Genomic DNA, 27,392 nt, shown 5'->3' with positions numbered 1-27,392 from the left:
ATTTAGGTTTCATCTTCCTTATATTTAACTCTTGTCACAGGTCTAGTGTCATAACATGCACTAATACGTAAATGCAACCCAGATGATATCAGTTCACGCTACGTTGAAAGCTGTACTACTGCGCAGCAATTGTAGCGTCATGTGTGAACTCTAGCTCTCGGTACCAAAGCCACGCGGTTTGACGTCTCAGTAAATGCGTGCATAAGTTGCGTGTGTGAATCCGGCGTGAAGTTCGGTCGGCGCTATATTTAATCTGTCGATTTCAGCCGAACGCCAGTTGTACCATACTCATTTTAGTTACGTCACTCACTTGATCCATAGATAAGTAAATATAAAACAATCGAATAAATCGATGTTTGTAACTTGAGTTCGTGGGAACTGGGAAGCGTCTATCTGTGGCGTGGTGTGTAATGTTCAGTTTAAGTGAAAAGTGATTTGTTTCTCATAGCGATTCTTGTATTTTCAGCTAGTATTGTGTCAATAGGTTACCGACGTCGTGCTACGTATGAAGATTATAATAAAAATAAAACATGTTTATGAATTTTCGTTTTGAACGTTTGTAGCTGCCAACTAGTGTACATCACTAGTACAGTGAAGATTAGATGACTCTACCTTTAAAGTACAATTTGTAGATATGAGCGTGTATAAGAGAGTGCAGGTTAGTTGTTGTTTAACTGTTATTTCTAGTGATATACTAAAATATATTGTAGCACTAGTAGCCTTTCTATGTCAACTTCTTCGAAAACAAAATCTATATGTAGGTATGACAGATAGTTCCGGTGGAATTCATGGTTACCTCTTGCAATAAAAGCCGATATACAATGAGCCCTGAACCAAAACCATACAGTACGAAAGATACAATACGTTTCAATAATTTATAGTCAGTTGCTCTTATCTACACCAGTCATTTAATTTCTTCGACCTATCTTCTGTTAAAAAGTTATCTGAGAATTCCACCGCTATGTAGTTGAGCTTAACGTCTGCAAATAACTTGTGTGTGCCATCTATGAAGTTGTCTGTCAACCTTTGTGAACAAGGGTGGTCTTGTTACAAGGCGCCAATGCTTAGTTGATGCTGAATCCCTTTCTGATGCGTTGGCAGTCTTCTCTTAACATACACGGTTGAATAATCTAACTCGAGCATGTAGTTCGCAAAATAAAAATTAAGAATGTGTTAAGCAGGCTTCCTTAAGTTCAGAAATTGGGGGAAAACACGATTTTCCTTCCATTTTTTTTAATTACCTTTTTGGACTTCGTGAATCGATATATATTTCCAGTTTTGTAAGTTGCCATAAGTATTAGGTCTACTATTGACACCCAGGTGGATTAATCATTACCAGGTGTTATCATTCGTGCATTGCAGTTTTCAACTGTACACTTCAGCATTGTTTTACCGTTTCCAGTTACCATCATTTCGTTTCCTTGTAATGCCCAACAAGGATTCCATCATCCAGGGACTACTTATTAGTGTCTGCATGTCACACACATCTCCATTTCACTTTTATTGCTGTCAGAAACAAGTATTCCACTGCAGTCTGTTAATTGATCATGTATGTATCAGTAGATTCACTCCACCTACATAGCTGAAATTGTTGTTGTTACTGTGGTCTTCAGTCCTGAGACTGGTTTGATGCAACTCTCCATGCTACTCTATCCTGTGCAAGCTTCATCATCTCCCAGTACCTACTGCAACCTACATCCTTCTGAATCTGCTTGGTGTATTCATGTCTTGGTCTCCCTCTACGATTTTTACCCTCCACGCTGCCCTCCAATACTAAATTGGTGATCCCTTGATGCCTCAGAACATGTCCTACTAACCGATCCCTTCTTCTAGTCAAGTTGTGCCACAAACTTCTCTTCTCCCCAATCCCATTCAACACCCTCTCATTAGTTAGGTGATCTACCCATCTAATCTTCAGCATTCTTCTGTGGCACCACATTTCGAAAGCTTCTATTCTCTTCTTGTCTAGACTATTTATCGTCCATGTTTCACTTCCATACATGGCTACACGCCATACAAATACTTTCAGAAACGACTTCCTGACACTTAAATCTATACTCGATGTTAACAAATTTCTCTTCTTCAGAAACGCTTTCCTTCCCATTGCCAGTCTACATTTTACTTCCTCTCTACTTTGACCATCATCTATTATTTTGCTCCCCAAATAGCAAAACTCCTTTACTACTTTAAGTGTCTCATTTCCTAATCTAATTCCCTCAGCATCACCCGACTTAATTCAACTGCATTCCATTATCCTCATTTTGCTTTTGTTGATGTTCATCTTATATCCTCCTTTCAAGACACTGTCCATTCCGTTCAACTGCTCTTTCAAGCCCTTTACTGTCTGTGACAGAATTACAATGTCATCGGCAAACCTCAAAGTTTTTATTTCTTCTCCATGGATTTTAATACCTACTCCGAATTTTTCTTTTGTTTCCTTCACTGCTTGCTCAATATACAGATTGAATAACATCGGGGAGAGGCTAGAACCCCGTCTCACTCCCTTCTGAACCACTGCTTCACTTTCATGCCCCTCGACTCTTATAACTGCCAACTTGTTTCTGTACAAATTGTAAATAGCCTTTTGCTCCCTGTATTTTACCCCTGCCACCTTTAGAACTTGAAAGAGAGTATTCCAGTCAACATTGTCAAAAGCTTTCTCTAAGTCTACAAATGCTAGAAACATAGGTTTGCCTTTCCTTAATCTTTCTTCTAAGATAAGTCGTAAGGTCAGTATTGCCTCACGTGTTCCAATATTTCTACGGAATCCAAACTGATCTTCCCCAAGGTTGGCTTCTACTAGTTTTTCCATTCGTCTTTAAAGAATTCGCGTTAGTATTTTGCAGCTGTGACTTATTAAACTGATAGTTCGGTAATTTTCACATCTGTCAACATCTGCTTTCTATGGAATTGGAATTATTATATTCTTTTTGAAGTCTGAGGGTATTTCGCCTGTCTCATACATCTTGCACACCAGATGGTAGAGTTTTTTCATGACTGGCTCTTCCAAGGCCGTCAGTAGTTCTAATGGAATGTTGTCTACTCCTGGGGCCTTGTTTTGACTCAGGTCTTTCAGTGCTCTGTCAAACTCTTCATGCAGTATCATATCTCCCATTTCATCTTCATCTACATCCTCTTCCAATTCCATATTATTGTCCTCAAGTACATTGCCCTTGTATAGACCCTCTATATACTCCTTCCACCTTTCTGCTTTCCCTTCTTTGCTTAGAACTGGGTTTCCATCTGAGCTCTTGATATTCATACAAGTGGTTCTCTTTTCTCCAAATGTCTCTTTAATTTTCCTGTAGGCAATATCTATCTTACCCCTAGTGAGATAAGCCTCTACACCCTTACATTTGTCCTCTAGCCATCCCTGCTTAGCCATTTCGCACTTCCTGTCGATCTCATTTTTGAGACGTTTGTATTCCTTTTTGCCTGCTTCGTTTACTGTATTTTTATATTTTCCCCTTTCATCAATTAAATTCAATATTTCTTCTGTTACCCAAGGATTTCTACTAGCCATCTTCTTTTTACCTACTTGATTGTCTGCTGTCTTCACTACTTCATCCCTCAAAGTTACCCATTCTTCTTCTACTGTATTTCTTTCCCCCATTCCTTCCATTTGTTCCCTTATGCTCTCCCTGAAACTCTGTACAACCTCTGGCTTAGTCAGTTTATCCAGATCCCATCTCCTTAAATTCCCACCTTTTTGCAGTTTCTTCAGTTTTAATCTACAGTTCATAACCAATAGATTGTGGTCAGAGTCCACATCTGCCCCTGAAATCTGTCAGTATCTCCAGGCTTCTTCCATGTATACAACCTTCTTTTATGATTCTTGAACCACGTGTTAGCTATGATTAAGTTGTGCTCTGTGCAAAATTCTATCAGGGGGCTTCCTCTTTCATTTCTTACTCCCAATCCATATTCACCTACTAAGTTTCCTTCTCTCCCTTTTCCTACTACCAAATTCCAGTCACCCATGACTATTAAATTTTCATCTCCCTTCACTATCTGAATAATTTCTTTTATTTCGTCATACATTTCTTCAATTTCTTCGTCATCCGCAGAGCTAGTTCGCATATAAACTTGTACTACTGTAGTAGGCGTGGGCTTCGTGTACATCTTGGCCACAATAATGCGTTCACTATGCTGTTTGTAGTAGCTTACCCGCATTCCTATTTTTTTTTTATTCGTTATTAAACCTACTCCTGCATTACCCCTATTTGACTTTGTATTTATAACCCTGTATTTGCCTGACCAAAAGTCTTGTTCCTCCTGCCACCGAGCTTCACTAATTGCCACTATATCTAACTTTAACCTATCCATTTCCCTTTTTAAATTTTCTAACCTACCTGCCCGATTAAGGGATCTGACATTCCACGCTCCGATCCGAAATTATGAAATGGCAGTATTCACAGGTGTGAAAAAAACACGGATGTTGATATTTATACAGTCACTTAACTTAAATTGCTAAAATAAACACAACAAGGTTGATAATATGAACATAGATGTGTTAATTTCAATTTGCTTATGAAGCTTAAATGAAATCCACAATGCCCAGCAACACACATCAATTCACATGTTCAAAAATTAAAAAAAAAAAAATAAATAAATAAAATAAAATAAAACTGAATTCATCTTTGGAATTCCGCTGTCAGGTGTGTGACAGTCACACAGTATTTATTTGTTCATATAAAACATTGTTATGTGTTACTGACTGTTAAAAGTATCAAAATAGTACTGCATACTGCTCAGAACATTTTCCATTTTTCTTACAATAAATTACCAGCTTGTACTTTTACGTAATTTGAATAAATGCTCTGTATAGATGTCACATGCAGGACATTGCATGGAATACAAAATGCACATGTCAGGATTTAATCAAAAATTCTGCTGATCCTGTAATACGACATGTTTTGCTGAGGATGTGGAGTGTTCCACATATAAACAAAGTACTGCTAAAATTTGTGAGTCCTGGAAATTAAAAAAAATTCTCTCACTTATGAGACAGAGGTCTCACATGCAGGACTGTGTACACGTCTGGTAAGCCACAGCTATGTGACAGGATCAGTTTAATGGAATTAATCTTAATGACAAGCTCAGACAGGCAGGTACTGGAGATACTAAATAATGGTACTTTTTTAATTGTAGCCGTGTAAGGGTCCCCATTGGGAAATTTTCATCTATTTTTGGAAAACTTTGATTCTTTGTTTGCTATCTGTCAGACAGAGGGAAACAAATTATTGTTTGTGGGTATTTCAGTGTAGACTGAAAGAGTCCCATAGAAAGTTCGACCTTGAAGTATTGCTTGGTTCTTTCAGTTTGATGTCAGTTATTGATTTTCCTACCTGGCTGGTACAGGAAAGCAGCACACTGATAGATAATGTTTTTACAGATCAAGATAAATTTAATCAAATAAATTTTTTTCCTGTTAAGAATGGTTAGTCTGATCGTGATCCACAGCTAGTTGCAGTATATGACATAGCTCCATACAATAATGCACAAAACAGTCCCCAAAAATAGTGAATTCAATTAACAATTGTAAATTTTAGGGAAAGGTTGCAACAGTTAGACTGGGATGAGGTGTATAGGGAACCTCATGCTAATTTAAAATTTAACCTATTTCATGATACCTTTGTGAGTATATCTGAAAACAGCTTTCCTAAGAAAACAGTGAAATATAATTGTAAAAAAAAAGAAAAAAAAACCTAAAAAGCCATGGCTTACTAAAGGCATAAAAACATCTTGTAGGCAGAAAAGGAAAATGTATCTCATAGCTAGGAGGAGCAATGATCCAGAAACAGTGAAACATTATAAAAGTTACTGCACTGTATTAGAAAAGTTGTTAAAAAGTTCAGAAGTATGTGCATTATGTCTGAGATTAGCACCTATAATGATAAAATGAAAACAATTTGGAATATTGTTAAAAGGGAAACAGGGTGGCTGAGAGCACAGGAAGATTTTATTTCTGTCAAACTCAGTGAAAACTTTGTTAACAAGGAGTCAGAAGCAGAAAACATTTTAATAGGCCTAGTCATTTTTTAAGTGTTGCAGAGAAAATAAGATCTAGAAATTTATTAGAAAATGTAAGGCAGTATATGGAAGAGGCAATACCTATGCAATTCGATAAAATTGAATTTCAACCCACCACTGTTACTGAATTTAGGAAAACAATCAATTCACTCAAAAGTAAAAGCTCGCATCGAATTGATGGCATTTCCAGCAGAGTACTAAAAACTTGTTCCCAACAAATAAGTAAGACTCTGCCACATATGTAGTAGCTCATTGAAACAGGGCATTTTCCCAGATACACTGAAATATGCTATTGTTAACCTATTCCATAAAAAAAAAGGGAGTAGGTCGATGCTAACAACTACTGCCCAATTTCAATTCTGACAGCTTTATCCAAAATTCTTGAAAAAGCAATGTATTCAAGAGTAGCAACACACATTTGTAAAAGTGAAGTACTAAAAAAATATCTGTTTGGCTTTCAGAAAGGCTTAGGGACATCAAATATTAAATGCTCTGAATAACCGAACATCACCCATTGGGATATTTTGTGGTCTGTCAAAGGCTTTTGACTGTGTGAATCACAAAATTCTTGTAGAGAAGCTTAAGTATTGTGGTGTAAGTGGGGCAGTGCACAAATGTTTTAATTCATATTTAACTAGAAGAATGTAGAAGGGTGAAATTAATAGTAATGATAGTCTGCAAAAATCAGCAGTCCTCTAACTGGGGAGGTATCAAGAATAGTGTCCCACAGGATTCACTCTTGGGTCCCTTTTTGTTCTTAATATATATTAATGATTTGCCACTCTGTATTCATGAAGATGCAAAGCGACTTTCTTTTTGCTGGCGATATAAGTATAGTAATCACACACAACGAACAAAAATCATTGAAGGAAATTGTCAATCATGTATTGAGGAATATTAAGTGGTTCTCTGCAAATGGACTCTCACTAAATTTTGAGAAAACACAGTACATGCAATTCTGTACAATAAATGGCATAACACTATTGATAAGTATAGACTCAGAGCAGAAGTCTGTTGCTAAGGCAGAATATTCAAAATTTCTGGGTGTGTGCATTGATGAAAAATTGAATTGGGAAAAACACATTGATGATCTGCTGAAATGGCTAAGTTCAGCTACGTATGCAATCAGGATTATTGCTAATTTTGGTGATAAATGTATCAGTAAATTAGTTTAATATGCCTGTTGTCATTCATTGCTTTCTTATGGCATCATATTTTGGGGTAATTCATCATTAAGAGAAAAAGTATTCATTGCCCAAAAGTGTGTAATCAGAGTAAAAGCTGAAGCCCACCCAAGATCACTTTGCCGACATTTATTTAAGGAACTTGGGATGTTCACAGTACCTTTGCTATACACAAATCCAATTATGAAATTTATTATTAATAACCCAACCTAATTAAAAAATAATAGTAAAGTGCTTGGTACAACACTACAAGAAAGGATGATATTCACTATTATGGGTTACATCTGACTTTGGCACTGAAAGAGGTGTATTATGCTGCCACAAAAATCTTTGGTCATTTGCCAAATACCATTAAAAGTCTGAGTGATAGCCAACCAACATTTAGAAACAAATTAAAAGAATTTCTGACTGACAACTCCTACTCGAAGGACGAATTTTTAGAGGTGAAGAAGTAACTGAAAAAAGGTATTTTGTAAAGAAAACTTAAGTTAAACTGACACGCACCACATCATTGCAAAATATGATATTCATGATGTAAGGAACAAGTATTAATATTATGAAATGTTAACTGTATTGCAAGACTACATATGTATTGCTTATGCAACTTGTGTGTGATCTAGTGAGGAAAGAAATTGTAGAATACAATTTTGAAAAAAATGTCACCTGTCTTAACAGATTTATTTAGTAAAGATTCCAACATAAACAGAAAGCTACATTTAAAAGTAAATTTTTTTTAAGGATGTTAGGTTCAGTTTAATATGAAATGAAAGCAGATAATATAAAACAGTGGCAATTAAATGTATTCCGTAAAACAGTAACGTCCATGGTTGTTTACAAGTTGTAGCATTGTAATCTTCTTCAGAATTTCAATATCATTGTAATAAATGCTGTCAGGGAGAACTGACCATTTGAAGGTACCTGGGCCAGCTTTGTCCATAACTGTTATCTTGATCCCTCGGAGTCAGTTTTATGGATCTGTCCAGGATATTTTTGTCCATTGTATGACTCAATTACCCAATCTCCAACAGACCAACTGTCATATTGATTGTGCATAGAAGAGAAAATTGCATCATCATCTAAGGTACTCTTTGTACAAATTATTACTTTTTCATCTATTTCAGTCACATGACACTGTGATATTTCAGGAATGTTTTTCCAAGGTTTCTCTTGTTCAGTGTTTAGCTTAACGTCTCCTGATCCATACAGGGTATGGTAGTATTTTTGAAAACTTCAGGTGCAAGTTTGTAGAAATTCTTGGCAGACTGAACAATGGTTGCTTCCTCTCCTTGGGCCATGCTCTTCTGGCGTACAAGATGCTTTGCATTGCCACCCACTCTATCTGCAACACCTTTTCCATGTGAAGTGGCAAAATATTTCCAAGTAAATTTCTTGGAATGCTTTGCAAACAAAAAAAATCAAGAAGTGTAACTGTGAATCAATTTTTTAAATTCTGAGGATGGACCCTCACTACCACCTCTTCAGAATCAGATTCAAATTTATTTTGGCAAATTGTATCATAGAGTTTATTCATAGAGACAAATATTGTTTCTTTGTCCTTCTGAGGAGTATTTGAACATACGGTATCAAATAAGTTTTACATTTTCCCTTATAGAATGTAACTGCAGTAATAAAAGAACATTTCTTCTAGATTACCGTGCACCATGAATCTCATTTTGATACTCGCAAGAGAATGACATAGCAGAACCTACCTTCTCACTTTGTATTCTTTTATCCTTGTCAGAGTCTGTATGCTGAATGCCTTTAATGTTCACGTGATGCAGCATTTTAGAGAATTGTTCTATGTGCCAGTCAGACAATTCTCCCAGATACCCTTCCTTACAGAGAAGCTGAGACCTCAAAGTATCTTCTTTTCTCCATTTTATTGCATTTCAGGCTCACTTGACGCCACAAGTTTACTCCCGGAACTGCTTGGGGAACATTTATTTTGCCAACAATTAGAATTTAAAGCAGTATCACTCAAGTGAAAATTCCAGGAGTCATCACTGAAGTGATATTGCCAACTCTTCAACTTCAAAATGAAGTTCTCAGGAATCTTCACTTGCATTGGCCCGGATGAATACACTTCAAAAGTTGAACATTCTATGATATCAAGAAGCAAAACTTGAAAAGCCTATATGTAAATCTGTGCTACATTCTTCCATAAAGATCTGGAGGGCTTCTCGTAAAAACATTCTCGGATAATATTCCTGAAAAATTTGTTTCTTTCCAATCACACATACAGTCTATCATCCCTGGACAAGTGTATACAGTATCATGGAGAAGAAGAACTTGGCAATTTGGAAATAATCTTTATTTTAATAAGTGGTCATTTTCTTGTGCATTACATGTGCAAGAGCCTGGTCAGTTTTCTTTGCCAGTCCTTCAAGTACAGCTATCTTTTTCTAAGGGTTGTGGAAAGTGCCTGGGTATGTTTTGGTAAATCCTTCCTGAATGTCTGAGGACATCGGTATTCTTTTTAATGTTTTATAATTTAATTTATGCTTTTATTTTCTTCATTCTAAATCTGGATTTTTTTTTCTTTGTTATGACTTCTCATTTTCCTCATCCTGGCTGCACTTTTGGACATTTGGTTGATATGCTGTTTATGTCAAAACACAAACCAAATTAGACCTATGACCATCTTAAATTAAATTGTTTGCCTGTGGCTGAAGCTAAATATGGATAGAAAGTAGTAAATTCATACTCTTATAGCATTATTTAAGTAAAATTAGTAGCAGTCCTCCGCCGAAAAGTTTTTGCGCTTTGGGACGCTGAATGGCGCGATCGGATCACGGCCAATAAACTCCGTGCTATTAAGGAGACGACGACTGTATGGCGGTCATCCATGCGAGCCAACCGCAGGGACTCAGTCGTCCTTTGTCGGCTCCGCATTGGCCACTCCCGGCTGACACACAGTTATTTACTGCGCCGGGAGGACCCTCCTGTATGTCGCTGCGGGGCGGCTTTGACAGTGGCCCACATTTTGTTGGCCTGCCCCCTTTTAGCTGTGGTCAGGCAGACATTTGCGCTGCCTGATACGCTCCCTGCTCTTTTATCTGATGACCCTGTTATGGCTGACTTACTTTTACGTTTTATTCGGGCAGGGGGTTTTTATTGTTTAATCTGAGTGTTTCTGTTTTATTTTGTTTTGTGTTGATTCTGGCATTTGGCCTACGGTTTTAAACCAAGTTTTTAATGTGTTTTCGGTGGTTGGCTTTTCCTTTTTTGTTCCTATGGTCGGCCACCCACTGTCATACTCCGTGTGATTTTATTTTGTTTTGTCTGGTCCTTGTCTATGTTTCTTTTATTCTGTGTCGTCTGTCTCCTATTCTGTTGAACATTTTTATTCTCTGTGGATATTTTTAGTATTTTGGAAAAAGGGACCGATGACCTCTGCAGTTTGGTCCCTTTATGCATATGATGTCACGTGTGGGACAAAAGTGAAATTAAGACATATATAACTATAGTGAACACACAATTGAACCATAGCAGTCATATGTCAATAGTTCCACTCCTATCTTATGAAAGAGAGCAACCCTCAATTTGAACATTTTTCCCTGGATGAAGCTTGAATCGTATAACGTTATTTTTGTCAGATGCAGGACAGTTGATTTTGTGTAATTGAACTCAAAATTATATTTAAAAAGACCGCTCCCGGGATTGGAATGACTTCTTACCCTCTCCCTTAAAACCCATATCCTTTTGTCTTTCCTTCTCCTTCCCTCTTTCCTGACGAGGCAACCGTTGGTTGCGAAAGCTAGAATTTTGTGTGTATGTTTGTGTTTGTTTCGTGTGTCTATCGACCTGCCAGCGCTTTTGTTTGGTAAGTCTCATCATCTTTCTTTTTAAATATATTTTTCCCACGTGGAATGTTTCCCTCTATTATATTCATATCATTAATTTGAACACAAAATTATATGGTTATAAGCTATAAATGTGTTAATAAAATATGCATGCTGAGTATATTTGTTGTTGTTGTTGTGGTCTTAAGTCTTGAGACTGGTTTGATGCAGCTCTCCATGCTACCCTATCCTGTGCAAGCTTCTTCATCTCCCAGTACCTACTGCAACCTACATCCGTCTGGATTTGCTTAGTGTATTCATCTCTTGGTCTCTTATACGATTTTTACCCTCCATTCTACCCTCCAGTACTAAACTGGTGATCCCTTGATGCCTCAGAACATGTCTTACCAACCGATCCCTTCTTCTAGTCAAGTTGTGCTACTAGCTCCTCTTCTCCCCAATTCTATTCAGTACCTCCTCATTAGTTATGTGATCTACCCATCTAATCTTCAGCATTCTTCTGTAGCACCACATTTCGAAAGCTTCTATTCTCTTCTTGTCTAAACTATTTATCGTCCATGTTTCACTTTCATACATGGCTACACTCCATACAAATACTTTCAGGAACGACTTCCTGACACTTAAATCTATACTCGATGTTAACAAATTTCTCTTCTTCAGAAACGCTTTCCTTGCCATTGCCAGTCTACATTTTATATCCTCTCTACTTCGACGATCATCAGTTATTTTGCTGCCCAAATAGCAAAACTCCTTTACTACTTTAAATGTCTCATTTCCTAATCTAATTCCCTCAGCATCACCCGACTTAATTTGACTACATTCCATTATCCTCGTTTTGCTTTTGTTGATGTTCATCTTATATCCTCCTTTCAAGACACTATCCATTCCATTCAACCGCTCTTCCAAGTCCTTTGCTGTCTCTGATAGAATTACAATGTCATCGGCAAACCTCAAGGTTTTTATTTCTTCTCCATGGATTTTAATACCTACTCCGAATTTTTCTTTTTTTTCCTTCACTGCTTGCTCAATATACAGATTGAATAACATCGGGGAGAGGCTAGAACCCCGTCTCACTCCCTTCTGAACCACTGCTTCCCTTTCATGTCCCTTGACTCTTATAACTGCCAACTTGTTTCTGTACAAATTGTAAATAGCCTTTTGCTCCCTGTATTTTACCCCTGCCACCTTTAGAATTTGAAAGAGAGTATTCCAGTCAACATTGTCAAAAGCTTTCTCTAAGTCTACAAATGCTAGAAACATAGGTTTGCCTTTCCTTAATCTTTCTTCTAAGATAAGTCGTAAGGTCAGTATTGCCTCACGTGTTCCAGTATTTCTACGGAATCCAAACTGATCTTCCCCAAGGTTGGCTTCTACTAGTTTTTCCATTCGTCTTTAAAGAATTCGCGTTAGTATTTTGCAGCTGTGACTTATTAAACTGATAGTTCGGTAATTTTCACATCTGTCAACACCTGCTTTTTTTGGGATTGAAATTATTATGTTCTTCTTGAAGTCTGAGGGTATTTCCCCTGTCTCATACATCTTGCTCACCAGATGGTAGATTTTTGTCAGGACTGGCTCTCTCAAGGCCATCAGTAGTTCTAATGGAATGTTGTCTACTCCTGGGGCCTTGTTTTGATTCAGGTCTTTCAGTGCTCTGTCAAACTCTTCACGCAGTATCGTATCTCCCATTTCATCTCCATCTACATCCTCTTTCATTTCCATAGTATTGTCCTCAAGTACATCGCCCTTGTATAGACCCTCTATATACTCCTTCCACTTCTCTGCTTTCCCTTCTTTGCTTAGAACTGGGTTTCCATTGATATTCACATAAGTGGTTCTCTTTTCTGCAAAGATATCTTTAATTTTCCTGTAGGCAGTATCTATCTTACCCTTAGTGAGATAAGCCTCTACATCCTTACATTTGTCCTCTAGCCATCCCTGCTTAGCCATTTTGCACTTCCTGTCGATCTCATTTTTGAGACGTTTGTATTCCTTTTTGCCTGCTTCATTTACTGCATTTTTATATTTTCTCCTTTCATCAATTAAGTTCAGTATTTCTTCTGTTACCCAAGGAGTTCTACTAGCCCTCGTCTTTTTACCTACTTGATCCTCTGCTGCCTTCACTACTTCATCCCTCAGAGCTACCCATTCTTCTTCTACTGTACTTCTTTCCCCCATTCCTGTCAATATTTATACCTGCTATTTTCAGAAACTAGAACCACTTTCTGTGTATCACACCACAGGTATGCAGTTGTTCCACTTGAAGATTTACTAATTAAGGATACACAAATTAGCTGATGGGTAGCCATCTTAAACCTATTGCTGCCAACTGATAAAATAGAAATTTATGACATTTGTTTCATGGGCACAAAACAACTCAGATGTGCAATAAGAAAGAGAATAGTCAAATAAACAACATTGCTAGTACACCTGCCCTTATTTTTTCGAAGCAGATTCCCTACTGAAATGATCTTTCCAAGTTGTCCTCTTAACAGCACCACATAATACCATCACTGCTACGAGAAGGAGCCACTGTAGTTTTCGCTTTTTTTACGTTTAATATGTGCTGTCAATATACCAAACTTTCCTTTGAAAGTTACTGTGCTTAGCGTATCACGCATCTAGCCTGTCAAAATAAGGCTGTTAAACTGTAGTATTGGATCTGTCATACAACTGACACAAGCAACAACTTTTTACAAATAACAACAAGCCCAGTAACTTTCCTGGTCTTGATATTTATTGCAAGAGAGTGCAACCTCAAGTGACACACGTCCTTCAGAGTGTTCTGTACTTGCATGTCAATTTTCAAACACATCTCCAATATATGAAGTCACACACCACATTGTTGTTATGTCACGGATTGAAGCATTGGTTGACCCCAAGCGAAACAGTTTCTCATCACAGATCTCTTTGTGGAAGTGCAAATCTAGAAACAGCTGTTTTTCATCAGCGCATGTTTATTTGAAACAGTGACTCTTTTTTTTTGGGGGGGGGGGGGGGATTACCCAGATGATGAATACTGTGTATTGTGCTGATTAATTTGAGTTGGTTCAAAGAACGTTGTGTTATAGAAATATGACATGGCCTAACAAGTCAGAAGATTTTTACTTTCAGTAGTTATGTGATGTTGGTTATAGTACAGATATTTTATTCTCCTTCTCAGCTCATAAATAAAAAGGCTTCAGACATTTTTCCATTGACATGTGTATTCGCAGTAGTTGACATGTGTTATTCCTTTTCAGCCATGATGAGTTTTTTATGTACTTTACTGGTGTTCTAAGAATACTAATATTTGATTCTCTCCCTATAAATATTTGAGAAAGGCGATGTGTACAGTTTTCTTGTAATTAGAAGCTGTATAACATAGTGTAATAGTAATGATAAAAGATATTTGTATAGTGCAAGCTTTCATGGACAATGTGCACTTCTTTGTTGACTTCCAATTTTTCGGATTTTAAACCACAGTCATAGGTGTTAACATCTAAATTTCCATTCCTGCTCCAGTACACATAATCAAAAGCCAATTATTAATTACCATTAACAGCTCTTTGTATCACTAACTGTAAAGTGTTCAAAGTACTTATATTTTTCTAAACTGTAAATGTGGAAAATTTTAAACACCTTTAAATGAACACACTATGTAAATATATGCCACTCCAGAACACAGAACATTAGGCATAACATTATTCCTTGATAATACAACCTAAATTTTAAAAAGTCACCAAGGTAATGAAAACAGTACTTTTAAATACAGTCCAAATAGAAAATTAAAGGTGAATAAACTAGTTTTTTTTCTTACATTTACAGCAGTGGGCCACATTTGCACGTGTGTGGCATGTTTTTGATGCTACATGGCAGAACCCATTTGAATCTGCCCAGATGATCAAAAAATATCTTTGTGGTCTGAATAAGCCAATATATCATCCTATGAGTAAGTAATTTTAGTGTTGTTTTGTAGTGACAAGTCGTTATGTGGTACAGATATGTATACCAGAATGAAAGACCAAACTATGGGAATTTTGAACTACTGTTTTTGGTTTAATCTTTTATTTCATTACTTGGACACTACTCTGGATTAACTTCTTCATTCAGTCACACATCATGTACTGTAAATATCATCATGAAAGAGTGCCTTCACAAGTGTGGAACAAGTGAAGTTATACATTAATCAGTTGAGGTAAAAGCTGCTGCTGAATCTCAGTCAAAATGTTTGTAAATGATATTGGGCTGTAATAGAGTTATGTGTAAGTGATGGATATAAAAATAACCAGAAGAAGGAAGCTTCCAGTTTTGCCTACTTGCTGTTGGTGTGTTGGAATGTTTGATTCTCGTGGAAAGGAACACAATGAAGGCAGAGTACAACAGTGATTAAAAAAAAAAGTTATGGTCAGAGCTTGAAGAGCCTGGAGAGACGTGAGGGACAATGTAATCATAATGTATCAACAGTGTCTCTAACAAAGCAGTTAGTTCTGCTGGCTTCACATGGTTGAGGATCATGCAGATGTCAAGAACCACACAAATGTTATGTATTTTTGATGCACTTATAACAAATTTGACTGTTAAGTCAAAACTGCTAAGAAGTTTTGGTCCTCAACGTCTGTCAGTGGATCAAAATAATCTACCAGTGAAGCAGAATATGACAGATAGAAGACCAAAATAATGAATTTGATCTTCTGAAAGTTTCTCCAGGGAAGATGGTAATAGGCTGCCTCCTTTCAGTCATCTCACGAATGCCAGAATGGAAGATATTGAGATTCAAATAAAAAAAGCAACTAAAATTGCTTGATAGTGGAAAGACATGTGGAGCAGATATGTTTAGGATTCTACAGAGATCGTGCAAAAGAACTTGGTTCCCTTCTAGCAGCAGTCTGTCATAGTTTCTGGAGCAACAGAGGTTGCCAAGTGGTTGGAGAGAAATGTATGTCATTCCCATTTTGGAAAAGGCCATTGGACAGGTGCACTTAATTATGCAGGGTGTTTCTGAAAGAGCATGCAAAAATTTAACAGAACATAGAAGATGTTCTACTGAACGGTTTGAGGTAGGAACCTGGGGTTAGAGAAACCAGCTTCAGGAGATAATTTGAATAAAATCACATTACTGCATACTTTTTTCTTTATGTTACAGTTAATTTCAAATAGCATCACTGACACGATGACCATACCATGTGTACTGTATCTTACAAAATGTGCTGAAATTGATGGCCATCAGCCTCAATGCAAGCATGACATCAGCAAACAAGATTCTGACGCACCCTGACAAATATCCCTGGTGTATTTGAAATCGCATCACAGGCAGCTACAATTCTGGCAACTAATTCCATCTCCGTATCCACTGGGATCTTGTACACAAGTGACTTACGATATTCCCATAGGAAATAATTAAGAGGATTCAGGTCAGGTGACCTTGCAGGCCATGGAATAGGGCCTCCCCTTCCAATCTAATGACCAAGAAATACAGCATTGAGATGGGTGCGAACATCCACACTGAAGTGAGGCATTGTACTATCGTGTTGTATCCACATCGTTGCATGTACAGTGAAGGATGCATTGTCCAACAACTCAGGTAGAACTCTTTTGCACAAACCTCAAGTACAGGTGGCCATTTAGATGGCCCGGTAGAAGATAAGGCCCAGTGAGATTGTTAACTTCAATGCCAGCCCAGACGTTCACATCAAAATGTACTTGATGGTGTGGCTCTACTGCAGCATGAGGGTTTTCCTCATGCCAAACATAGCTATTCCTGCTGTTCGAAAGACCACCACGATCAAATAAGACCTCATCAGTAAAGAGCACAATTTGGAGGAAATATGGTCGATCAGTCCATTGTTGGAGCAACCACTGCCACAATGTGTCCCATGGTGCGAAGTTAGTCACATTGCATCGACTTGTTGTGGCTGATATGGGTATAATTATTGTTCTAAGAGTACTTGCCACAGGCTTGTATGTGCAGTGCCCATTTCACATGCAATACAATGAGTACTGCACGTTCCAGCACCTCCTCTTCAAAATCGAGTGTGGGTCAATCCATTTCAGATCACCCAATATAAATAAAATTTGTTGCTAACATTTTTTATTTTCCTGATTTTTTAAAAAAAATCATGTGTACCATATATGTAGACAATCGCAAAACGCTGCTTGAAAAACATTATAAGCCATAGTTTTTTCTCTCGGACATTTTAAAATGGAAAATGAGGTTTGCGGAAAGTTTAATTGCTAAGTTAATTTTGAAAGATATCAGAATAATTCAAAAACCAGTGTGTTCAGCATGAAATGAACCTCAGGCATACATTTTTCTATCATGTAGGAGAGTCAGGCAAACTCTTTCTGTAAAGACTCGGAAAAAATTTTGTCAGTTCTTTCTCTTCAAGACCATAAATTTTTACGAAGGAAGAGAGACTCACTAATAATACATTGTTTCTTTGTTGATTACTTACATAATACCTGCAGTACAAGTTTTAGTCCTGAGAATGCACTCCTGTTTTTTCTAGAGCTTTTCAAAAATGTCAGAAAACCTTTTAACGTAAATTTTCACAGCTCAGTTTCTAAAAAGGGACTGAATGAAAACAAGTGGAAATTTACAGAATGTTCTTTATACTAATAGGAAAATCTTGCAAAAACTTCAAAGCACAATCAACTGGTTTTTAGCAGTTAAGGTGCAGTAAACATTAATGATAGGTTGTGTTAACCTGTCTATATGTTGTTGCTTAGTGATTAAACAGTTGTGGGAGAGGATAAGAAGAGCCAGAACAGTTTACGATATGTTTTTACAAAATTGTGTTGTGGAACAATGGCCACATCACCAAATACATCTGTCAACTTCCATTGTACACAAATGTCTTGCAATAACGTGGTCTACTTATGCAGTGTGTGAAATTTAGCTTGGATACTACTTGTCCCTTTTGTGCTACCACGCTTCGAAAATCCATGTTTTTCAGGTAATTTTTGAATTTTTTTTATTTTTGTGTGCATGTAACTCTGTTTGTGTAACTGATATGGGCATGATGAGTTCTGTGTGTGTTTAGGCCACATTAAGCTTACCACAAAAAAATTTATACCCTTTTTGAGTGAATTATATTTGGCATGGAGGGCTCCTACAATATGTACCTTTTAACGTATTACATTTTTTTAATCACATTTTGGAATTTTTTATTTTCCCTCAGAATTATGTTGTTGGTGTTTTGATTCATGAAGTGTGTTCTCTAAATGGATGTTACTGGGTTGTAAAAATTTCACTGGACTGTGCAGAAAAGTTCCAAAGTTATGAAGACCTGAAGTTGGGTCTGAAGATAGATTGCCAGATGAGGGTTGCAATTTCTGGGTCTCACCACCTTCTTTCACAACTCATAATTCTGGAACTAATTGGCAGGGGAAACTAATACTGTGTACACGAATGTTCCACACATGGTAGAATTAGTGTACTGAATTTCAGTCAAATCTGAGACTATGAGCTGGAGCCCCTGATTGAACTGACATGGAATGACCCAACTGACCTGTGAAAATTCAAGTTAAATGGTTTTCGGCCATTTTTTAAAAGATCTAGAAAAACAGGAGTGCATTCTTAGGACTAAAACTTATACTGCAGCTAATTAAGTAAGTAATATACACAGAAATAACATATTATTAGTGATTCTCTCTTCCTTCATAAAAATTTATGGTCTTAAAAAGTAACAATTAATCATTTTTTGCGAGTCTTTGCAGAAAGAGTTTGACTGATTCTCATGCAAGATAGAAAATTTTTTTAAAAATGTATACCTGAAATTCTTTTCATATCAAACCCACTGGTTTTTCAATTATTATGATATCTTTTAAAATAACTTGGCAATTAAACTTTCTGCAAACTTCATTTTCCATTAAAATTTGCCCAACTGCCAGTTTAAAAATGTCTGCCGGAAAAAAGTATGGCTTATGATTTTTTTTCAAGCAGTGTTTTGTGACAATCTATAGGAAACACACGATAAAAAATTTCAGAAAAATAAAAAATATTTGAGATACATTGTCTGGGTGATTTGAAATGGATTGACCCAAGTGCAAAAGGTCCTCATGTTGCCAGGTCCCTCTTTTCTTCTTTCCAATGAACCAGACTCCCCATCGATCAAGAGAAATAAACACTTATCAAGATGGATAATGCCTGTTAGGAAATCATTCCCTGTACGGCCTTTCAGCAGCGAGAGCATTGCAACATACTTCCCCACGCGCAAGGTGCATGTCAGTGAGTTCTGTGAAACTGTACTGGTACTCCTCCATCATATTGTATTCTATGTTTTCTGTGAGTAGCGAAGAGTAATGAATGGGTCTGTCATTGAGTCATAATTGTTCTGTCATTGAACAATGTAAACACGATACAACAGAGATGGACAAGTAAAGTAAACAAAACCTGCCTCATGATTTCCTAGTAATTAGGCTCATCCTCATTGTCTCCTTGTAGGAACTAAAGAATGTACATGCAAATAAACAGCACAGTGGATGTAAACTTGTATGCATGTTAGTTGTAAATAAGCTGGAAAACAGTAATGCTAGACAAAATGGTAGACAAGTTTTCTTCCACATCACCCTAACGTGGCTTCTCCAGTCCCACATTCCCTACCTTAAATTATTCAGCAGACCATTCTCTATATCCTGTTACATTTTTGCATGCTCTTACCGAAATACCCTGTGTAGCTCTATATGTGTCGCAGCATTATGGAATATATTATGTGCTCTCACATTATGACATTTTTGACCAATGACAAAATTTTCTGTATAAAAATAAACATTAATACAACAAACACAGGACCTGGAAAACTCAGCTCAACAGATGTAAAGAATTTAAGGAATACCCAAAACAAGCATGATAGAGTTCTTTTGGTTTACAATATACAGGTTCTTTCACAGTTAATGTTACACACTTCTAAGAGGTTGCAGAAGGGACTTAATAGATCAAGTTTCACTTAGGAAACCATGTCTGGAAACAGTTAGTTTCCATGTTACAAGGAAAAAAAGATGTGTAAATTTCACTCCTATTCACTGTGATTCTACACCAGCTGTTCGATAGGACAACCGCCAGGTTCAGAGCGCACAGTGTATCTGCGCAATAAGTTCACATAAACTCTGCCCAACATGCATAGTGTACGGTTAATCACTTCTGCCACAGCCATAATCTGTACAACCAGTTCTTCCTCAGATTAGGCAGGGGTCGCATAAACAAGACTCTTCATGTGACCCCACAAGAAAAAGTACCAAGGGATTAAATCTGGGAGTCGTGGTGGCCAAACATGTGGTCCATCTCAATCATTCCACCTGTCCCCGTAGACAGTGTTCAGGTGGTTTTGGATGTGAACCGAAAAATGTGCTGCCATGCTGGAACTACAGTTCATGCTGAAATGTCCAATAGAACATCTTCCAAAAATTCTGCGAGCACTTCTTGCAGGAATATCAAGTACATGACACTTGTTAGGTGGGGAGGAAGGATGTATGGCCCAGTCACATGACCATTGCAGATACCTGCCCAGACATTGATGCTGAAGGTGTGCTGAAATCTTCATATACATTTGGGTTTGGGTTTTTCTTAATCCCAAATGTGGCTATTTTGAGTGTTCAGAACACTTTCCCTGTTGAAATATGCTTTATCGGTGTACAAACTTTGCCTTGGAAACTGAGGAAAATCCACACAGTGGTGTGAAAACCAAGTACAGAAATTGACATGTGGCACAAAATCCACTGGGAGCACGGCATGTACCTTGTGGAGATGATATGTGTGGAGTTGCTGTTCTTGCAAAACATGCCAGCAGATGATTGAGACACATGCAAGTCACAAACAGCGGCTTAAGTGCTTGTTGATGGGTTCTCTTCCACCTGATGAAGCACTTCCTCTTCCATTACTACAGTGCACCGCTTTCTTGGAGCACCACAGTTCTTCTGTCGCTTGTTAAATTTCCACGTTCCTGCAGCCATTGTTCTACTCTGGCTAACATGGGATGAAATGGAGTCATACAATTTGGATTGTACTCATGGTACAGATGAGCTTATTTTCCATTGCGGCAAGCTTCACCATAAATTAACAACATATCAGTGTACTCTGCGAACATTTACTCAGGCATCCTGTTACTGCAGTGCAAGTCACCTAATGTCAGCTGAAACATCACCAGGAAGCATGAAAACAAGGCAGATGGAAAAAGTGGACATTGTGTCTTAATGCCATTTGTGAATGTGGGTATCCTACGATAACAGGTGAACTATGTAACAAACATCTAGTGTTTGATTGAGTAGCTCTTGTTTTTCTTGTATCATGGAAACGAACTGTTTCTGGACATGGGTTTCTGTGTAAAACGAGCTACTCAGTCCCATCTCGAACATCTAGAAGTGTGTAACATGAATTGTGAAACACCCTGTACATACATGAATGAGTGAATGGATAACATTAGAAACTCCATGATGCTAATCACAGACAGTGCAGGTGTCTGCAGGAAGGAAAAAATGCCAGAAGACTATAGTAAGTTACAGGAATATCTGCAGGTATTCCTGCAGAAGATTGATGATTTTTACAGGGTGGCAGTTGACCCTGAATGTAAATGAAAATAACATGTTCAGCCTACATAAGCAATGAAATACAACTGTTGGTGACAAATCACTGAAAATAGTAACTGCTGTAAAGTATCTAGGAGTAATCTAAAATTGAATGACCACATCAGATTAATTTTAGGAAAAGTATACACTTGGCTGAGATTGTTTGGAAGAATCTTGAGGAAATGTAATCCATCCAAAAAAGTGGTGGCTTACAAAACACTTCTCTAATTGATTACTGAGTATTGCTCACCAGTGTGGGACCCTTACCAAGTTTTATTAATAGGAAGTGGGGAGAGAGAGAGAGAGAGAGAGAGAGAGAGAGAGAGAGAGAGAGAGAGAGAGAGAGAGCATATATCCACGAAGAGTGGTGTCTTTTGTCACGGTATTGTATAGTTTGGATGAGAGTGTTATAGAAGCACTCAATGACCTCTATTGATAGATGTTACAGGAGAAACTTAATGCACCATAAAGTCATTTACTGTTGAAATTTCAAGACCATATGTTCTGGGAAAAGTATGTGTTACACATTACTTTCTCCAACTTGCAGCTTGCAAAACGACCACAATGATAAAATCAGAGATGGAAGTTTACTGACAATCATTCATTGGATTGCAGAGTATTGTATTCTTCCCTCTTGGAGATGCTAATAGCGTGACATGCTCTACAAGCACCTACTTTCTCGCTGAATTGTAATAAACCTCTTTCTTAAAGAAGACAGTTAACTTTCAAACCCCTCCTGCCTCGAATGTCTTGTTGACGCCCGGCTAAATGTGTAACCTGTGGTAGGGATGCGCACTAGGGTGATTATCCGCTTCCTTCTCTGCACTGTATCAACTGCAATGCCGATCATGCTGCCGCCTCTCGAGATTGTCCCGTGTATCTAGATGAGCGAACTGTCCAGGAGATCCAGGTAAAGGAAAAAGTTCCTTACATGGTCACTCGCTAGTTATTGGCTAGTCACAAATGTTGCATTCTACCATTTGCACTTATAGTACTGTTCTTGCTATATATTGCTCCATGAAGGGCACAGCCAAGCAGACATGTGACCTCAAATTCAGCTCCGAGGTTGTGAAATCGTTCAGTGTCATGGTAGCATTGCCATCCCCTCGTCCAGCTGTGCAACAAGCCATCAAACTCTCTCCTCACGGTGTGAAGTCACCAGCTACACAACTGGCAGGCCAGAAAGGACAGAAGGAATACTCCCAAGAAGACTTCCTGCATCCCTCCAGCCAACCAACACGTGAGTCTTCCTCTGCTAACCAGAAAGGCTCAAAGAAGTCCAACAAAGGCAAACGGGCAAACGGTCTTCTCCTTCATAGACTCAAAGCTCCTCTTCGGTGGTGTCGCCACGTGATACCTTTGCCTGGCTGGCCTCCGTGTCACCAGTGCACACCACCGACCATTTTTCTGCGTTGGACTCCGCAGGCCAACTGCACAAGAAAGCCGATGCTTTTGTGGACCTCATGGAGCAGGATCCTCCTGCCTCTGTGCCCTGTAGCAGTGAGTCTTTGCCGGCTGGCTCTCGTCAGCTGCCGAGGTGACACCCCTTCATTTTTTCCTCATCATGACTCTCCTCCAATATAACGTTTATGGCCTTCGATCCAACAAATAGGATTTATGGTTGCTTTTAGAATCACAGTGTCCATTTGTACTGTGCCTTCAGGAAACAAAATTGTCTCCTCATGAGCAATTTGGGCTTTTCCATTTCTTCCCGAACTAATTTAACCTTCCCCCTGAGGTCGGCATTCCATCTCATGGGGGAGTCATAGCCAACCCACCTTCCTGACTACCGGTCTTGAAGCTGTTGCAGTTCGCCTTTTCCTTCCCCACTTGACCTTTTCCCAGTGTACCATTTGTATCTCCCCGTCATTTGATGTCACCAGGGTAGACTTCCTCCAGCTTACTAGGCAACTACCTCCCCCATTTCTGCTGCTCATTGACTTTAATATGCACCATCCCCTTTGGGGTTCTACCAGAACCTGTCAGAACCTCTTGATTGACTTCTTAATCAACTTAACCTGCTCTGCCTTAACATAGGAGCACTCACTTTTCTTTCTGACTCTTTGTACACCAATTTCCATTTGGACGTATCCTGCACTGCTCAGCTTGCCCATCGTCTCGCTTGCCCATCGTCTTGAGTGTTCCGTTCTTTCTGACACCTACTCAAGTGACCATTTCCCGTGTGCAATCCTTTTGCTTACTCCTACCCCACCTGTGTCCACACCCAAATGTCAGCTTACTAAGGCCAACTGGCAGTTTCACTCCTCTCCAGTTGTGATGACCAGGTGCAATATCTAACAAATGTTATCCTTACCGCTGCAGGACATTCTGTTCCTTGCACTTTCTCTTTACCACTCCATATCCCGTCGCTCAGCGGACTGAGGCATGCCATGGCGCAATTCGTGCACGGAGATGTGCTCTATACATTTTTAACCGTCATCCTACGATGACAAACTGCTTTCATTATAAAAAGGCGCATGCACCATGTCATTGTGTTCTTCGGGATAGCAAAAAAGTTAGCTGGATTTCATTCACTAGTTCTTTTAACAGTTCCACCCCCTCGTCTGTCATGTGGGCCAAGCTCCGACGGCTCACTGGGACCAAGCTCAACTCCCCTATTTCTGGCCTGACAGTAGCAGACGATGTCATTGTGGACCCTATTGCTATCCCCAACACCTTGGGCTGCCATTTTGCAGAAATTTCGAGCTCTTCCCACTATCACCCTGCCTTCCTCCACCGGAAATAAGTGGAGGAGGCTCAGCCGATACCCTTCTTTTCTCAGAATCACGAGACCTACAATGCTGCCTGTACTATGAGTAAGCTAGATCGTGCTCTCACTTTGTCCTGATCCTCTGCCCCAGGGCCGGATGTTGTTCACATTCAGATGTTGCAGCACCTTTCTCTGGTGGGAGAGCACTTTCTGCTTAACACATACCACTGCATCTGGGCAGAGGGCACGTTTCCCAGATGCTGGCATGAAGCCACTGTCATACCCATACCTAAGCCCGGTAAGGACAAACAACTTCCCTCTAGCTACTGCCCCATTTATCTTACCAATTGTGTTTGCAAGGTGATGAAATGTATGATTCGTACCTGGCTGTTATGGTGGCTTGATTCTCTCAATTTACCAACAACATTGTAGTGTGGCTTCAAGCACACTGTTCTGCAGTTGACCATCTCGTCAGTTTTTCCACCCATCTCATGAATGGTTTTCTGCGGATATCCCAGACTGTGGCTGTGTTTTCTGACTTGAAGAAAGCCTACAAGACCTGTTGGAGGACTGGTATCCTCTGTAATCTCTACATTTGGGGCTTCTATGGCTACCTGCCTTGAGGAATTTTTAAAAGACTACATTTTCAAGGTCCATGTGGGTTCTGCCTTGTTGGACACGAGGCAAAACGCTGTGATTCAGGGTTCCACGCTGAGCGTCATCCTCTTTGCTATCGCCATTAACCATATAATGGCCTGTCTCCTGCAGGGCATCTCTGGCTCCCTTTTTGTTGATGATTTAGCCATCTATTGCAGTTCTCCATGGACCTGTCTTATTGAGCAGTGTCTTCAGTGATGACTCGATTGTCTTTACTCATGGAGCATTGACAGTAGCTTTCCTTTTTCCACTGACAAAACCATTTGTTTTTTGGGAGTGCAATTGGTTTCTCCCACCATCTTCACATCTTGTGCCTGTTGCTCTTCCGTTTCACATCTTGATCCTGTTGCTCTTCCGTTCATTGAAACTACGAAATTCCTGGGGCTCATGCTTGATAGGAAACTCTCTCAGTCCTTCCACATGTCTTACCTGGCAGCCACTGTATACGTCCCTCAGTGTTCTAAGTGTCCTCAATGGTACTTCCTGGGGTGCAGATCGAACTACGCTCCTCCATCTGTTCTGGTCCCTTGTCTGTTCGAAACTAGGCTATGGGTGCTTTGTTTATGCATCTGCATGTCTGTCCCTCTTAAGCCATCTCAATTCTATCCATCATCATGGCATCCTTTTGGCCACTGGCGCCTTTTACACTAGCCCAGTTGAGAGTCTGTATACAGAAGCTGCTGAACTACCACCGTCCTACCGCCGTGACTTTCTCCTCAGCAGGTATGCATGCCATTTGTTTGTCATGTGTGGCCACTCATTCTATGCCGCCTCCTCTGATGACTCCTCTGATAGCCAGTATGGGGCACGTCCCTCTTCTCTGTTACTTCCTGGAGTTCGCTTTTGGCTCTTGCTCCAGCAGCTTAACTTCACTCTACCTGCAACTTTCCTGGTGGGTGTGAACCCTGCACCACCTAGTCTTTGTGTGGCGGCCCGTGTTCACCTTGGCCTTCACTCACTTCCTAAGGACTTGCTCTGTCACCTTTGGTTTCATGATCTTCACATGGAACTTTGCTGTAGTACCTTCGTGTACACTGATGGCTCTCGGACAGACCATGGTGTCGGGTGTGGCTTCATCATTGGCACTGACATTTTTCAGTATCAGCTTCTGCCACACTGCTCAGTATTTACAGCAGAGCTCTTTGCCCCGTACCAGACCACGGATTACATCCGGCGACACAGGCTTTTCAGTTGTGTCCTCTGCTCAGAACCTCTCAGTGCCCTTCAAAGCCTCTGTACGCTGTACACTGCCCAACCCTTAGTGCAACGTGTCCAGGAAAACTGTCACTTTTTCACTCATGATGGAGCCACTGTGATGTTTATCTGAGTTTCTGGTCATGTTAGTCTGCCAGGAAACAAGGCTGCCGACACTGCTGCCGAGGCTGCAGTCTCGTACCTCAGCCCACTAGTTCCTGTTGTCCCTCCGATGATATCTGTGTTGCCGTCTGTCAGGAGGTGATGTCATCTTGGCATCACTATTGGTCCTCCATTCATGAGAATAAGGTCCAGGTTATTAATCCTCTCGCAATGACTTGGATGTGACCTCCTCTCGGCCTTGCCACTGTGAGGAGATCATTTTAATTAGGTTGCATATTGGGCACTGCCTTTTTAGCCATCGCCATTTGTTAAGTGGTGCTCCCCACCACTTTGTGCACATTGCGCCCAACTTTTAACCGTCCACCATTTCCTGAAGGAATGCCCATTTTTTAACTGTTTACTTTCCTGCTTGGGTTTTTCGTCTTGAGTTATCGGTCATTTTAGCAAATGACGTGTGGGCTGTCAACTGTGCTTTACTTTTTATCCGTTGTAGCAATATGGTGGAGGCTATTTAATTTTTATTTCTGGACCTCTGTTTCTCTATGGTGTATTTTATAGACCTTTCTCGACGTCCCTGTTTTTAGCTGTCTTCTCCTTCGTTGATTGGCATTGACGTGTGGTCATTTTTAACTCCTCTCTGTCTTCATGCTCTATAGTTTTGATGTGGGCGCATATGACCCTAGTTGTTTTTGCACCCGAAAAAAATCACTTTCATTGGTTGATGCTCAACAAGGAGTTGTTAATGTATACATTACTTTTTTGTATGGATTTGCCATTTGCAAATAGAAATGGCCTTAAGAGGGCTTCTTGGATAGATACATGTTTCATAAATTCTTTTACTCAATTCAAGTGGAAGCCAGAATAATTCTTTCAAAATAGTATGGCCAAAATCGTACTCGTATTGAGCAATATGAGCTTATTCTCTGTTTCTAAAGACCTTGTTGTTAACACTTAATGTTCTTGGGCAAGATTTTCTGATTTGTTTTAAAGAAATTTACTCATCATTAAGCCCCCCCCAATCCGGGCAGTTAAAGTTTCTCTGTCCAAAATGAGGTGTGTCCATGACAGAAGTTCTGCAGTCTGCAAATCTCATGTGAAATCCAAAAACAAACAATTTTCTTAATGTATAGGGTATTGTGCACATAA

At 39.2% G+C, this 27,392-nt stretch overlaps 1 protein-coding gene across 1 annotated transcript in view; it reads left to right on the top strand.

Annotated features, from left to right (window-relative positions):
- The first annotated feature begins 294 nt into the window (after positions 1-294).
- Positions 295-27,392, top strand: part of LOC126191530 (39S ribosomal protein L13, mitochondrial) — a 40,435-nt gene continuing 13,337 nt past the window's right edge. The window contains exons 1-2 of the mRNA XM_049932433.1: positions 295-658; positions 14,828-14,951. Coding sequence (XP_049788390.1) covers positions 635-658; positions 14,828-14,951 — 148 coding nt within the window. The 5' untranslated portion in view covers positions 295-634. The remainder of the gene's footprint in view (positions 659-14,827; positions 14,952-27,392) is intronic.

This window comes from Schistocerca cancellata, chromosome 6 (assembly GCF_023864275.1).
Source record: "Schistocerca cancellata isolate TAMUIC-IGC-003103 chromosome 6, iqSchCanc2.1, whole genome shotgun sequence".
Classification (NCBI taxonomy): Eukaryota; Metazoa; Arthropoda; class Insecta; order Orthoptera; family Acrididae; genus Schistocerca; species Schistocerca cancellata.
The sequence above is the reverse complement of the archived record's forward strand: the minus strand, read 5'-3'. Positions and strand labels throughout refer to the sequence as shown.